The 15,327-nt window shown below is 43.7% G+C and overlaps 3 protein-coding genes across 4 annotated transcripts in view; 2 read left to right on the forward strand and 1 right to left on the reverse strand.

Annotated features, from left to right (window-relative positions):
- The window catches only part of syt15 (synaptotagmin XV), a gene marked incomplete at both ends in the record, with an annotated part of 2,935 nt that extends 2,103 nt beyond the window's left edge, over positions 1 to 832 (forward strand). The window contains 2 exons of the mRNA XM_079756842.1: positions 1 to 75; positions 693 to 832. The exon at positions 1 to 75 is cut by the window's left edge and continues 111 nt beyond it. Coding sequence (XP_079612968.1) covers positions 1 to 75; positions 693 to 832 — 215 coding nt within the window. The remainder of the gene's footprint in view (positions 76 to 692) is intronic.
- Positions 833 to 1,879: 1,047 nt separating this feature from the next.
- Positions 1,880 to 4,476, forward strand: nat9 (N-acetyltransferase 9). Its single transcript, XM_079757110.1, has 6 exons — positions 1,880 to 2,064; positions 2,319 to 2,428; positions 2,773 to 2,913; positions 3,487 to 3,546; positions 3,677 to 3,771; positions 3,899 to 4,476. Exons 1-6 carry the CDS (start codon positions 1,988 to 1,990, stop codon positions 4,055 to 4,057), a joined length of 642 nt encoding a protein of 213 aa, XP_079613236.1. The 5' UTR covers positions 1,880 to 1,987; the 3' UTR covers positions 4,058 to 4,476.
- A 756-nt stretch (positions 4,477 to 5,232) lies between these two features.
- Positions 5,233 to 8,885, reverse strand: lrrc59 (leucine rich repeat containing 59). Of its 2 annotated transcripts, none has more exons than XM_079757031.1 (8): positions 8,742 to 8,885; positions 8,388 to 8,500; positions 8,192 to 8,251; positions 7,927 to 8,085; positions 7,652 to 7,756; positions 7,410 to 7,482; positions 6,843 to 7,034; positions 5,233 to 6,385 (listed from the first exon to the last, which is right to left on the reverse strand). In XM_079757031.1, exons 2-8 carry the CDS (start codon positions 8,484 to 8,486, stop codon positions 6,105 to 6,107), a joined length of 969 nt encoding a protein of 322 aa, XP_079613157.1. In that variant the 5' UTR covers positions 8,487 to 8,500; positions 8,742 to 8,885; the 3' UTR covers positions 5,233 to 6,104. The 2 variants fall into 2 exon arrangements, with proteins under 2 accessions (XP_079613157.1, XP_079613156.1); XM_079757030.1 differs by having other exon boundaries at positions 6,831 to 7,034.
- Between the last annotated feature and the right edge of the window lie 6,442 nt (positions 8,886 to 15,327).

The following is a 15,327-nucleotide window of genomic DNA, read 5'->3' on the forward strand; positions in this document are numbered from 1 at the left end:
TCAAACTGCCCCCCCAGCACCTGGACGAGGCCTGCGTGAGGCTGGAGTTGAAGCAGCCCCACCCCATGAGTCCAGGTAGAGACATACACCAGGGCAGGGTACAGGGGCAGGGAAAAGGCTGTCACACACCAGAGAGGGTTAGAGGTAGAAACATCAAAGTGAACCATGTGAATGGCCGGTCCACCTGTGCCCTATATAGTGTACTATTTAGGGAATCACCATTTTGTATTGATGTAGTCGACTATTTAATGTCGATAGTACATTGAAAAATAACTTATAATAAATAACTTAACTTATTTACACTCTTTATCCCATGGCGCAAAGCGGTTTTCATTGTCATCTGAATCAAACGCCACATACAGGTTAGTTATGCAGATAAGCTGTCAACACATTTCAACACATGTCATGCTGATAGATTTTCAATTTGATTTATTGCCAGTGTTCACTAGAAGTATTCTTAGTCGAACTGTAGGACAGTTTCATTAACGGATGGTCAACAGTCTCATTTCATTAACCTATTTGTAACCTTGTCTAAATACTTCTCATGGGGGGGAAATTCCATAAAAACATTCAATAACATTAAAAAACAAACCCCAGCAAGCAAGATCAAAATTCTACTCCCAAACTAGGATTTTGTGAAGAGGCCATTCTGCCGTTTTTCATCCCAGCTATGTGTCTATGTCACCCCCCAGAGTGTGCAGCCGTGCTGGGGGTGGTCGTGTTGGGGCCCTTCATGTACGCCAGAGGCCCCCAGCTGCAGCACTGGCTCGACATGGTGAACCCCACACAGGAGCCTGTCAAACAATGGCACGGCCTGGGCCGGGGCCTTTGACACCCAGACAAACACACGCAGGCACAGACAAACACACACACTCGCTGTCTGACTGTGTGTCTGTCTGTCAGAGAGACACTCACAGACATACACACACACACACACACACACACACACACACACACACACACACACACACACACACACACACACTTGCTGTCTGTCTGTCAGAGAGACTCTCACAGACAGACAGACTCACAAACACACATACACATATTTGTATGTTTGTAAGAAATGCAATGTTTAATGTCAATTGGTTTATTATGTTGTTTAGGAGAGGAAAATTAAAGCCCTGCATATGCTGTATATGTCCTTTTATCTCATACATAAGGTTGATTGTTTATTAAAAAAGTGTTTGTGTCATCGTTGACTGTATCTTGTGTAACAGAGAAGGCCCCAGAATTGGTTTAGTCTGTAAGATACTGACTTTGTTTGCCAATAGGAAGAAGTAAGCCTCTTTCAACTAAGAACAGTTTGCTAACGACTCGTATTTAACTCCTCTGTCTGTAGCACAGGCCTGCCCCACCCTGCTGTGATCCTAATTTACGGATTAATCCAGCACATGGTGACTTGAGATCAGCTTGTATTTATTTAACAGCCTCAGAAAAGAGTTTGGTGGTTGGGAGAGTTCAGAAGACAAAAAAAGCAGTGAGGGAAAGACCCCAGCACAACCGGACAATAACAAAAACAAAAATTGACCCTTTTTTGCATAAGATCGTGAAATGAAAATAAAATAAGAAGTAGGCCTACAATGATATGAAGTCAGGCAACTAACATGTTATAATGAAAGGGGCCATAGAACAACGTGGAAAAGACAAAGCAGATGGTCGATTTTAATATGAAGAAACTACAACAAGTAATAGATAAGATTATTTTACAATGAAGTTTTGACTTTCTTATTAATCTTTAAGCATATCATCATGCCATTTGTTTTAAGGACATTTTCATTCACAATCACTGGAGGGGTCATTTCTGGAGGGGTCAGTAGGTGGCGCTAAAGAATGTGAACCCATTATTCTCCATCACACACATGCAAGAAAAGAAGAATCGCTCAGTAACAAATAAGGAAGTTTTGGATTTATCATCAATAAAACTAACATTTAAGCATTTTTTTGTAACGTTGATATTAATTCCCAGCCCGCCGGATTCAGCATAATGAGGATAAATGAAAATACTTTGCTTGAAGGTGACAAAGTCGTGTTGGTGCCTTACAATGCCAATCATGTGCCCAGGTAATAACGTATTCAATTGATCTGTTATATTGTCCGCTTATTTAGGAATCATAAAATATGGACTGCTGGCTGGCTGTGGACCCAGTGTCAGTGTGGTACCATTCATCGGGAGGTTTTAAAAACACTAACCTCCTCCATTAAGCCTCAGTCATTACTTTGAATGTCTTTTCGGGGTTATTATCTCAGGCTAGCCCTTAAATACAATGTCATTTTTCTCTTTATAACTTCCCTATCCCGTCTATAATCTGCGTTAGGTATCACGAGTGGATGAAGTCCCCTGAGCTGCAGCAGCTGACGGCGTCGGAGCCCCTCTCCCTGGAGCAGGAGTACGAGATGCAGAGGAGCTGGAGAGAGGACAACGACAGTATGTTACATGACTCTCCTGTACACTCGGATAATGCAGAACCGACATATTTAACCGATAACCGTAAAGAAATAGGAACATTTAAATTAAGAAATGTGATTCTATGAAGTGAAATGATGGATGTGATCATCAAGTTTGGCTTTCGATAACAACCACCAAACCTTTGGAATATGAACGCACATTAATGATCGACCCACATCACTACAGCCTTAAAACAACCATGTGTAACCTCCCCACTGTGGAACTTCTGCTGTTTCCTCCTCAATATGATCCCCTTTTCTTTTGCCTCATTGCTTCTTTGCTTGTCGCCATGCATGAAGCATCAGTCTGTGCTCTGCTTCCAGAGTGCACCTTCATCATCCTGGACAAGCAGCGGTGGTCAGAGCCCGCGGCCCAGGAAGAGCAGTGCATGGTGGGAGACGTGAACATGTTCCTGACCGACCCCAGTGACCTCTCCTTGGCCGAGCTGGAGATCATGATCGCTGGTGACACACCCCTTATCTTATACCGTGTTGAAATATATACACCCCTTATCTTATACCGTGTTGAAATATATACACCCCTTATCTTATACTGTGTTGAAATATACACACCCCATATCTTATACCGTGTTGAAATATATACACCCCTCATCTTATACCGTGTTGAAATATATACACCCCTTATCTTATACCGTGTTGAAATATATACACCCCTTATCTTATACCGTGTTGAAATATATACACCCCTTATCTTATACCGTGTTGAAATATATGCATGCTTTACTCATGCATACCTGTTCATTTGTTTAGAAGTGGCTGAAATTCATAGAAGAAATCAACAATTTGATTAGAAATGTATTTAGGACTCTGGTTTTGCGTTGGTTACTTTTGTCTATTTTTTAATACATCTTCTTAAACGTATCTGTATACGTTGTACTTTATATGTACTACTCTGTATGTAGTTCTCTTTATGTAGAACTCTATATGTAGAACTCTACAGGTACTCCTCTATAGATAGTGATGTATAGGTAGTTCTCTATATTCAGGTTCTCTCTGCTCATTGTTTGTCCTGTACAGAGCCCAGCTACCGGGGGAAAGGTCTTGGAAAAGAGGTCACATGCATGATGCTGTTCTATGGTGAGCAAAGCCAATCAAGGCCAACAAATATGAAGCCTGAGGCAATTTATCAATCATATCAACAGTCTTATTCGGATGCTGAGGTGTTACCATCACCTGGCCTTCCAGTTAAACCATGTCCTGTCCAAAGGAATTTCCAAGCTGGGGATCCAGAAGTTTGAGGCGAAGATCGGCCTGGACAACACGGTTAGCATCGCCATGTTCAAGAAGCTCCACTTCCAAGAGGCAAGTACACGCACACACACACAAGCACGCACACACACTCACACAGACTCATACGAATGGCTCCCATTGTAGAAATGATTACTGGCCTCTTGAATCCACCCTCAACCCTGTGCCTGTTCTCCTGCAGCTGTCCGTGTGCAAGGTGTTCGGGGAGGTGACCCTGGGGATGACGGTGGACCCGTCCATCCGGACCAAGCTCCTGGGTGACATGGCGTACATGAAGGAGAGACAATACCAGCGCCACTCACCCCAACACACCGGAGCGGGCGTCATGACGACAACCTAACAAATCCGCCGTCGCTGCTTGTGGACTTCTAGTGTGTGCGTGTGTGTGAGGCGGGTCCCTCCTGAGAAGTTGGGGAGCCCCCCAATGAAAGGAGACAAAAATACCTTTCTGGACTACGATTCCCATAAGCTCTAGGAAAACAGGGCTGAGAACTCTTTGTGGCAATGCATGAACGCACATGCAGATTTGTGACAGTGTCTTTGTAGAGATGGCAGAATAATATTGTGTCATTGGCGGCATTAATTGGGATCAAACACCCAAAAATACATTTTATTTCAAAGATAAACCACGAAAGCCTATCGAATCAGGCAAGTGTATTAGATGCCACTGTAACTATAGCAACCAAAACAAGCCACCCTGTATTGATGTTTTTCAAGACGTTGGCAAAAATAAATGTCTGTCATACAGACTTTTACATCCATGGTTGTAAACATGTGTTACACTTATGATTTGCATGATTGTGTTTACATCTAGTCATAAGAGAGAGAGAATAATTAGCTCAGGAGGTGGAGGGGGTTGACTTCTAACCGGAAGGTTGCTAGTTCGATCCACTGCTCCCCCCCCCCCCCAACTAAGTGTCGCGGTGTGCCTGAGCAAGACACCTAACCCTGACTGCTTCCGACGAGCTGGCTGTTGCATGGTTGACTCTGCCTTCGGGGTGTGAATGTGGGTACGAATGGTTGTAAGTCGCTTTGGTTAAAAGCGTCTGCTAAATGCCCTTAACGTAAATTACAGTTGTCATAACTGTAGTTTGCTCCTCACCAATGCTGTCATCACCTTCAGGTACTATGTATAGCAGAAACTAAATACAGCCTGCGGACATCTGCAATGGAACCCAGAACCTCGCACGTGCAACGCCCGTCCAGTGCACGGTGTCCCTGGTGACAGCCTTGGGGTCCTTACCGTATGGCAGGCCATCATGAAGTCAGGCTTTGGGAAGGGAAACCTGATGGTGACGGGTTCTGGGCTCATGTCCCACATTGACTGTATTGGCATCATCAGTTCTTCAGCCACTTGTTGGAGACGTGAACGTTTGCTATCATGAGCTGCTTTCGTTTATTATATGTGAACCTTGAGCATGAGAAGTCTTTCAACTTTTGCCCCAAACTGTGATGACCTTAGGAAATCATTTTTGAGACATGACTCTCAGACTTTTCTGCAGCGTAGAACCCTTTAATAATAATGATGAAATATTTGGTCAAAGCTCTACGAAATAATTCCAGAACACATTTCAGGTGAAGCGGTACAATTTGCATTTCATTGATCAGTAGTGACCTCAGATCTCCCATCTCCACAGATGGAAAATGTGATCAAAGATAGCATGAGCAACCTTTGTTCTAACAAATCATGACAGATCAAAGAGACCAAAAGAAAAAATTCACTTTTAAATTCAAACCATTGCTCGTCGTCTTTAAATGAATGCCCAGATATTCCATCAAAATTGTATACACCGTGATACCTTAGATAATTATTGTTTAGAATAAAAACAAGGTTGCGTATTTTCAGCATATGTTCCTTATATTCCGCATCAGCAACCTAAAGGAGAGTCATGACTGGCTGTAGATTTAAGAGTCTAAACAGCGCAGAGAGCAACCTAGCATAAATTAATACCTGGAATCCCTCAAATCAACCCATTGAGTGTGCATTGTGTCTGTGTGTTAGCTTGCATTCTTTAAGCAAAAGGCATGGACTAGAGAAATGTTTAAGACAATGTTAAAAATAAAAAAAGAGGCAGTACAAACGGGAGCCAAGAGCAACAACAATTCCATAGGAATTTTAGAGGGCCTTTGTTTTTGTTTTTTTACATTTGTCCTTTGCCCTGCTTTCTACCGATCCAGATTAAGTTTCACACCCTCATGCAGGATGGATGGGGCGCGGGTGGGGGACGTGGGTTCCCATCTTACAGAGATTCACAATTTCCGCAGTTAAGTTTAGTCAACAAAGCAAGAAAAAAGTCAATTATCCCACATTTCCACACACACACACACACACATGCATACATAACAGCGGGAACCCACGGTGATGAGCAACTGAACCGGACCTGGGTTCAGTTCTTGGCCGTCTGGCTGGACTCCAGCAGCTCCTTGGCCATCGTGGACCAGTCCTTCAGCAGCTGTCGGAGCAGCACGTCCTGCTGCCGGGCCCAGACCAGCCCCTGCTCCAGGGCCGCGCTGACCGGCACGCATGCCGCCTCCCTGCGCAGGTCCGTCAGCTGGCAGGCCGCCACCGCGCCTGCCAATCCCAGCAGCAGCAGGAGGAGGAGCTTGAACAGCAGGCCAATCAGAGAGCGCCGCGGTTTCGGGGCAGATTCCTCTGCGGCTTTTTTATCTGGAGGGACAAACGATCGTTGATATTCGTAAAGGGCAAGGATCCCCAGTTTAAGCAGAAGAACGTCTGCCTACGGGTTTAAAAAATGTGATCTGTGGCGTTGTCCATTTTAGAATGACTGACAACCTCAATTTGTTAAAGTAGAACAGTTATCAGCTGAACTTGGAGGTTCATGCAAGGTTTTAAATGTGAGAAATCAATATATTGCTACAAATGTCTCTAGGTCTGGTCAGGCCCCATGACTTCAAGGCAAAGTGTCAAATATATAGTTACATTTGTACACTACTTGGAAAAATGTGCCATATTGTATTGATACATTACCATCCTCTAAATCCTCCCTATTTGCGTAGTCAAACCGATCCTCCCAAACAGATCACAGACGTCAGCCGTCTGAGGTCAGCCTTCTAAGTCTCCTAAAGCACCACACGTGTCTGTAGCTCCAGACCTGGGACCCCACCTGCCGCCAGCCCGTTCCTCTTCCTCTTCTCCTCCTTCTTCCTCCTCTGGTGCTCCTGGGCGGCTGTGGCGTCCAGCTGGGCCTGGTACTCCTTCCTCCTCCTCTCCTTCTCCTCCGCCTTCTCCTGCTTCCGGACCTCGCGCTCCTTTGCCTCGCGCTCCCTCTTCTTGGCCTCCCTCTTCTTCTCTTGTTCTGAATGGGGAGGAGGAGGAGGGTGAGGATGAAGGAGGACACAGTAGCATGAGCATTCTCAAAGTTATTGTCTTGAATAATAAGGATTCTTATACTTTAGCTTATAGCCCTAAGTCGCACATAAGCCTTACTACAATCCTTGAATTGTGAACTTCTGATTTACAATTAAAGGATCCATTGATTGAGTGTATGAACAGGAATACCATCTAATCTAAATGACATCCTACAATCAGAACTGCAAACTGTGCTTATCCACAGAGCTTTGCGTCTGCTTAGACAGTGACCGGATGCAATGGCAAATGGAATAGAGGGCAACATGGCCATAAGGCTTCGTTCCAGGCCACAAGATCAGACCATGGCTGTTGGAAGACTCACCTCGCTCTTTCAGGAAGCGTTTCTCTCTGGCTTTGTCCACCTCTCCCTGGACTTCTTTCATGCGCAGCAGAACCTACGGGTAAGACAAAAACACAAGCAAATAATACATTCAGACCGACATCGCATCGATAGTGGAACAATCGACACGATAAGACAAGGAGCGATGCACACCGCGCAGATACAGCCACGACGACTGCTCTCTTGCTGCCTGGGTTCTCCTGCTCTCCCCCTCACTGACTCACCTTGGAGGCACACTGTTTGCACTGCTTCTCATCCAGGCAGTCCCCGGCCGCCTTGGCCAGCTCCGTCTCCAGGGGGTTGTCTTTCAGGTCCAGCCACTTGAGGTTCTGGAGGGACAGAATAAAGGTTGATTTAAAACTCTGTGAGGTATTCCATGGGTTTCTCCATCACCGCATAGCACCAGAGGCACCAGCGCCACGGTGCTCTGAAGAGGAGCGTGGTAGTTCCTTAATAATCAGGAAGCGCTAAAGGAAGGGTTGTGGTGTCTGTGACTGACCCGTAGCTGAGAGAAGCTGACAGGGAGGGCTGTTAGCTTGTTGTTGTACAGGTCCAGGTGCTGGAGGTTGCAGAGGTTACCCAGGTCATCGGGCAGTGAGGCCAGCTGGTTCTTACTCAGGTCTACCCTGATCAGGTGAGTCAGTTTACAGAAGTCTGGCTGCATGAGGCAAAACAAAATACACCTATTCAATTTTGGCCATTTAGTGTCTGTTTGCTATGCTAACATCATGGAATTTAAGTGGGAGTTTGTTTGCAGGACTTACCGGAAGTGATGTAATGTTATTGCAAGACAAGTCCAAAACCGTCGCTTTTCGCAAAGCAGCCTACGCGAAAGAGGATAGGAAAACACAACGTAAGGCCTATTGTCATCACAGTGTGCGGATAACAGACAGACAGACAGATAACGCACTACATTGCGCTAATCAGAAGCTATAACACAAATTCAAGCAGGCAACTTACGAGTTCTTTGACTGGAACTTCGGACAGGTTACAGAGACTGAGGTCCATTTCGTTTCCATTGATCTTATCCTTTAGGTTCAGCACTTTGCCTTTACTCATCGTGGTACCTGTGGCTATAACGTTAGGGGAGAAAAACATTAACGCATGTCGTCCTGAAAAAAAACATGAATAAATTGACGTGGCATTTAAAAAAGGCTCATAAACTTAGTGTAGTAAGAGGTCTCACGATCCCAGTTTATCGGATTTCACGAATACTTCATTTATCAGTCGATTACTAAGTGAGCAATTGCCTTTTTTCGAGACCATTTGACAGCACTAACTGTTATCCATGATACAAAGTAGGGTTTAGCTTACCTGTTAAATATTCTGTGATATAATGATGTACTATGAAGACCAAATAAAGGACAGAACGTCAAAATAAATCGGAGAATGTGAAATAAAGCTTAGTGCTAATTTATTTAGTTGGTACAATACAGGGACTGAGGAATCCTTGAATGAAAATCCACGTCACAAATTGAACTGAGGCTGCAGCTGTCAGAGAAGAAGAACAACTTCATGAACACTGAGGACCATAGCGCCCCCTACAGCATTGGAGGAGGGTGGCGGTAATACTAAACACATCCACATGTAGTAAGGATTTTTGATGCATACTATAATCTTGCTACTTACGAGTGTATGTTTATCTACTTTATTTAATTCATGGTACGTTAAAGCTACTGTACGATCTGTGAGTCATAAAGATAGAGAGTATATTTGAGCAGAGGAAGATTTTGCAAGATTTATGATTAAAAAGTCTTACAAATATGATTAAATGGATCTGAGTATTTTCCATCTGTCACATTTTATGTAGTTAAAATTGAAGACACACACACACACACACGCACACATTTTAACAGATAAGGATAGGAAAGAGAATATATACCACCAACATTTCAGAAATAGCAGAAATTAATTTCTGTTCAATTCCAAAGATTTGTAAACCCTTCTCAAAGGCTGTTAGCATTGTGAAGCTGGGGTGGCGTCATGGTGTACAACCATATACCACCTTGCAGCCATATAGCACACGAAGCTAAGGATTGAGAATAAATACATATAAATGAAAACGACATGGATCCTTTTGGCTATGCAGGTCCAGTATCCGGGCTTCCCATCTCGATCCTGGCCACCCTCCAGTCGAGTTTCCAAAGCCTTCCTTATCTCCGTCAACAACCCCAAGACCACCAGGTGTAGCTCTGTCTCGCCGGGCTTACCCTATTGGAGAGAGAGGAAGAGCGTTACAAGACGCCCCCTGCAGGCGAGACACATGGGGACCTTTGCTGTTCAATGTATTTCATGTTCATGTCGTTTCTACCTCTTGAACCGCAGGGAGCAGCGAAGATGTTGTGCTCACAGGTCGATCAGAAATGTGCAAACGGGTTTGCCCGTTCTTATCTGAAATTAAGAAGTTTTGAAGAAGAATGTTACCTTACTTAACTTAAGTATTCTTAAAATGCTTATCTTCTTTCTCATATTCACAGTTTAAAAGCACATCTCTTGAACGCTTGTCATTCGAAGCATGTCGCTAGGCAAGGATTTTTTAAATATTTAAGTGAAATTCTTATAATCAACCACATATATTTATCTGAGCCGGAAAGTTGTTTTGATAAAATCTGCATGTATAACTGATCCTACAACATTTTTTATATTGTTGTTTTAACCTTTAAGTAAGACTTACCAGTATCGCCCTTGTTGACTATGGGCAGATCTTTTTTGTCCTCGTCCATACTGCAGTCTTCCTCCTCCTTCACCTTGAAGTGGGAGTCCTTCTCCATCAGGTGCATCACCACAATGGTCTCGCAGAGACTCAACAGCATCAGCGAGAATATCCCCGCGCAGTAGGTCGCTGTGGGAACAAAAAAGGGAACCATTTATACGATATTGGCATGCGAGTGTCATGTCACAAGCAATGTGTGTCGGACGTTATGCATGTTGGTCGGCTTGATTCCCGTGATGGGGTTGACTCCACCCTGTGCACCTATGAGCGGGATCCTGCTGGAAGTGGAGGGCAGTATGTCGTTGAGGATGAGCTGCAGCACCGTCACAGAGAGCATCACTGTGACCTTAAAGCTCAGCTTCTCCCCGCCCTTCTCAGAGATGAACAATGAGGCCACGTCCAGGCACATGAAGAACCAGATGGGCAACAGGAGGTTGACGACGTACAAGACCGGCCTTCTCCTCATCGTGATCTTGGGGAACACACAACACAGGCTGTGCCGACAAGATATGACAACATACATCCAATGCATGTTATGCTCATGCACATGTGGTCATGTGGCTGTGCACCCGCTTTGAGATACATGCAGAGTATAGACGTACAGTGTAGGTAATGTGATCTATGGAGTCTTCGCTGAATTTGGTGACATTGACGTTGCAGAACGTCCACTCGTCCTGCGTCCGCAACACCGCACGAGTCATCCTGGTGGCGGCTTTGGAGCCCTGGGCAAGGAGCCTCAACTCCTTGTCTGAAAATAAATGAGAAGAGAGGGACAAATGTGAGGATTCAACAGCTGAGTATGACCGAGCATAACCAGAACCTAAGCATGAACGTAGAGCAGAACAATAGTTTGACTTCACGCCGAAAGGGTATCGGATCGATCCCCAACGTCTACAACCTACTTGAAGGCAGCATTAAGCCTACGATCCCGAACTCTACCTGCTCCTTAATGACCTTGAGTTTGGATAAGATCATCTCCTAAATATATACATAATATAAAGTGTATTGAATGCAACATGCACTGCAAACACTCAACCACACACATACAGACACATACAATACAAACTACTGTACAGGTTGGTGTATATTAACCTGGCTCCGCCCGCCTAAGTACTTCCGCTCAATTTGAATTTCCCTTCAGTACTCTGTACAAATGAAATGAAGTATGAGAGTCTGGTAGGACCAGGCTAGGTGTATATATGCTGCAGCATAAAAACCCACAAAACACCCACCCGTGTGGGTAATGGACTTGAAAGTGAGAGTGCATCTCTGTGTGTCGAATGGAAAGCTGAAGATCTGCATGAGGCAGGTGCTGACCACTACCATGCCCCTGTTGAGCTCAACAGTCCCGTTAGAGTACAGGGTCAGAAAGGGCGAGGGAGGGGCCTTATCCTCCGCAATCCTGGAAAGGAAGAAAGCAATGAAGTGTATTCGTTTGAATAACACTGGTATCACATTCAGCGTTATGGGTATTTTAATGATTTAGCTACTCTAGCCTTGTCATTAACTAAGATAATGGCCTTCTTACAATCTTCTTCCAATACCATGAGTGGCCCCAGGGGATTTCAATCCCTTGCCACGGCAGTGGTAACTCTAAGCTCTGCAAAATGGGTACACAGGGACACTGCTGAGTTATGCACCACTCACATTTCCTCAATGATTATATCGGGTTCCCACATGAGCTTCTTGGGAATGGAAGGGATGTAGCTAATTCCACAGAAATCCTCGGGATTCCAGGAGAACAGATCGCTGTGCCATTGCTAGAAACAGAATATGAAGCCGACGTTTGGATGAAAGGTTTTGTGCCATGTTCATGTAAAGACATTTCTATTTAACAAAGTTTCTGAGATGCACCGAATAATAACTCAAATCCTAGCCTGTCTAGAGAACTCACCATTGAAGTCAAGAGAGAAGCAACAAACATCTGTTCTTTTTCATCCTGAGGGGAAACAAATATTAGTACATATACATACCTATATATATATATATATATATATATTGTATATATACATATTAGCATTACCATGACATTTTTTCAAATATAAAAACTTTCATGGTAGCCTAATGCTTATATGCACACATGTGTGCACACACACACACACACACACACACACACACACACACACACACACACACACACACACACACATACACACACACACTTACCATACCCAGAATGCCATAGAGGGCTATCTCTAGATGTACTATGGTCTGATTTCTGTAGTCCAGGATGGGGCGGGTCATTGTATATAGCTCGTTGCCTTTGCTGATGTTCAGTTGAGTCAGAACATCAAAGTAGCTGCACACCCTCTCACTGGACACCTCATCCGTGGCCCAGACCTCTGAAGCTGACAGCAGGAGAGCTGTTAGAGCAGCGGAAAAGTAAACCTAATTACACCGTGGAATGAATACGGAAATGGCCCTTAGGAAGCAATATTGTTCATTCACTCAAACTCATTAAATTTTATCTCATTTCATTTCAATATCATTCATTCATTTACACTCATTTCTCAAATCGCAATTAAATCAGTTTATTGGTTTGTTGACATCCAAATCCAAAGTTTGGGCTGAATCATTCGTGATGGTAAAGTGTCAGTAGATAGCCATGTCAACATGCTACACAGCCAGAATGTGTCATAGGTGTGTGTGTGTGTGTGCGCGTGCATGTGTGCGTGTGTACATGCGTTTGTGAGCATGTGTGTGGTGTATATTGACATGTGTATTATGGCAACTATCAACTATACTTAATGGATTGTATAACTCAAATGGGCTGATATTATAATGTGATTTCCTGCCCAATGGAAGTACAATGCAAGTTATGGCTCAGATTCACATCTCATGCACACACACACACACACACACACACACACACACACACACACACACACACACACACACACACACACACACACACACACACACACACACACACACACACACACACACACATACACACACACACACATATGTTTATACCCTGATGCTGTGGGTGAGGGGCCATTAGGGTTTGTCATCTTATTTGTGGAGAAAATCGAAGTGTTTCTTCAATTCTCAAATGTAGGTTCTTCCTTAATTACCTGACCTTCTCTCCTCTGTGTAAGAGCTCCCAGCCATTAACTCCAACCAGAGCAACATGAACATGACCCAAAAAAAACCCTGCATGGTCAGGTTAATGCTGGCTGTGGTTACTCAGGAACCATCAGTGAAGGGGCGAGGCAGGCAGAGAAAAAGTGTGTGGTCCAGTTGTCATTACATCATTCAGAGATTCTTTCTTTGCATTATGAGGCAGTCATTGGCTTTATTATAACATGTGATCTTGAATAGTTATACATTTAATATAAAAGATAACAGCAACATTTTTTCATATTGCATTGGCAAAGCATGGTATTAAAAAAATCTGCACTCTATAATCCAAACCTTTTACATAAAGCACAATTATTTATAAATTACTTATTTAAACCCATAATACATTTCTGCTAGATTGACTGGTCAGAATGAAAACCAAATCAACCAAAACCATAATTAGTTATTGCCACAAAGATTGGACATTTTCAAATTGAATAATAAAAAATGTAGTGCATTCACATGAACTGAATACAATCTGATAGTATTGACCATTGCACTTATAATCACTAAAGAAATTTACATTTGTGATCATCAAAATCGTTTTTTATAATTAATTTAAATGCCACACTCTATTTGATTTACATTTACTATGAGAGCAGATCTACTCAGTGGCTTACCTGAAAGGAGGAGCAGGCTCATGAAAGAGACACGTGTCATAGTGGATCCTCTGAGGCTGTAGTCAGAGCAACAGATTATACCGATAGTGGAGTATTAGCCTCTGCCTCAGTCCCTGGGTTCCGACTGACAGACACTCAACGCAAGCATGCAGCGCTGAGGACATTATAAAAGGGATGGACAAAGACGGGGAAATAATGAATAATCATCATCATTCGATTGCATCTGTTTAGGCCCCTCCTACATACAACAAGGCAGAAGTGGATGTCTGGAACTATTGTTCCAGAAAATCTCAACAGAGATTGGGTTAAGCACTGCATTCAAGTGGATTTAACGCAACTAAACCAATGTCATATATTCGTATATAACTAACAGTATTACAATTAGTATTATATAGTAGTATCATTTAGCGTAATATAACATAGGCCTCCATGACAACATGCTATACCATGACTTAACCTTACATAACCTACCATAACATAATTGACCATAACATCAAGAAGCATAACATGAAATAGCTCAACACCATAATATAGTATAACATGATGTAGAATAAAATAAAGCATATCGCTGGGATCTAAAATGAACAGATAACAAATCCAACATAAGACAGCACAATGCAACATAAAATACCACTTTACATACTCAACGAAACTCCAAAAGGTCCATCACATGGCATGCTCGCTAAGAGCTCCATTCTATAAACAGGAAAATCAGAAAAAGTGACACAGCGCTGAGGTAGAAGGTGAAGAAAACCATGTTGGTTCTCCGGGCCAACCGGGTCCAGTAGCCGGCCTTCAGTCCTTGGCCCTGGGGGCTCCCGGTCCACCGCAGGGACCTCACCTCCCCCAGCTCCTCCAGGATGAGCAGCAGCAGGTGGGGGTCGGCCCTCTGGGGGTTCCTGACTCCCTGAACCACCCCGTGACATCACCGGTCAGACACACTTCTTTAAGGTGGCTAACGGCTTGGCTAATTTCTTAAGGACTGCTTCACATGAGTGTTGTGGAAGAAATCATTGTCAGCAATATCAACTCTGTTTCCACAAAAAGTCGCGCACGATTCAGATCATTGAGGTTATTTTTCCTATTTGGACCAATAGAGAACTGAAAACCCAGACCAAGGTCCTCAATGGTCAGATCTTTACGCAACTTCCTCTCGGAAACAGAGTTAATGTTGCAGACCGGGATTTTAAACCTGTATTTAACACACAGTACTCTCTTGAAGCAGTACTCTCTTAGAAAACTGTGTCTGTTCCCCTGACACTCACCTGGTCAGCCACAGGAAGCAGCTCTCGTGAGGTTCCTCCACCGGATCCATTGCAGGTGGATGAGTCATGAGTGCAGTTTCTCTCCTCTGAAATGACATGGTTAGAATACAACACATCGCTTGTAACCCCACTTCTAATCAGCCTGCTCACTTGGAGCGCATTTGATTTTGCTATATTGT

The sequence above is a fragment of the Pollachius pollachius genome (genome assembly GCF_949987615.1).
Source record: "Pollachius pollachius genome assembly, chromosome: 19".
NCBI lineage: Eukaryota > Metazoa > Chordata > Actinopteri > Gadiformes > Gadidae > Pollachius > Pollachius pollachius.

Excerpts from the sequence above, each read along its gene's own strand:
- nat9 (XM_079757110.1), top strand. The coding sequence starts at position 1,988 with ATGAGGATAAATGAAAATACTTTGCTTGAAGGTGACAAAGTCGTGTTG. Across the intron at positions 2,065-2,318 it reads AATGCCAATCATGTGCCCAG|GTATCACGAGTGGATGAAGT; the intron begins GTAATAACGTAT and ends AATCTGCGTTAG. Across the intron at positions 2,914-3,486 it reads GCTGGAGATCATGATCGCTG|AGCCCAGCTACCGGGGGAAA; the intron begins GTGACACACCCC and ends TGTCCTGTACAG.
- lrrc59 (XM_079757030.1), bottom strand. The coding sequence starts at position 8,486 with ATGAGTAAAGGCAAAGTGCTGAACCTAAAGGATAAGATCAATGGAAAC. Across the intron at positions 7,757-7,926 it reads TCAGCTTCTCTCAGCTACGG|AACCTCAAGTGGCTGGACCT; the intron begins GTCAGTCACAGA and ends CTGTCCCTCCAG. Across the intron at positions 7,035-7,409 it reads ACGCTTCCTGAAAGAGCGAG|AACAAGAGAAGAAGAGGGAG; the intron begins GTGAGTCTTCCA and ends CTCCCCATTCAG.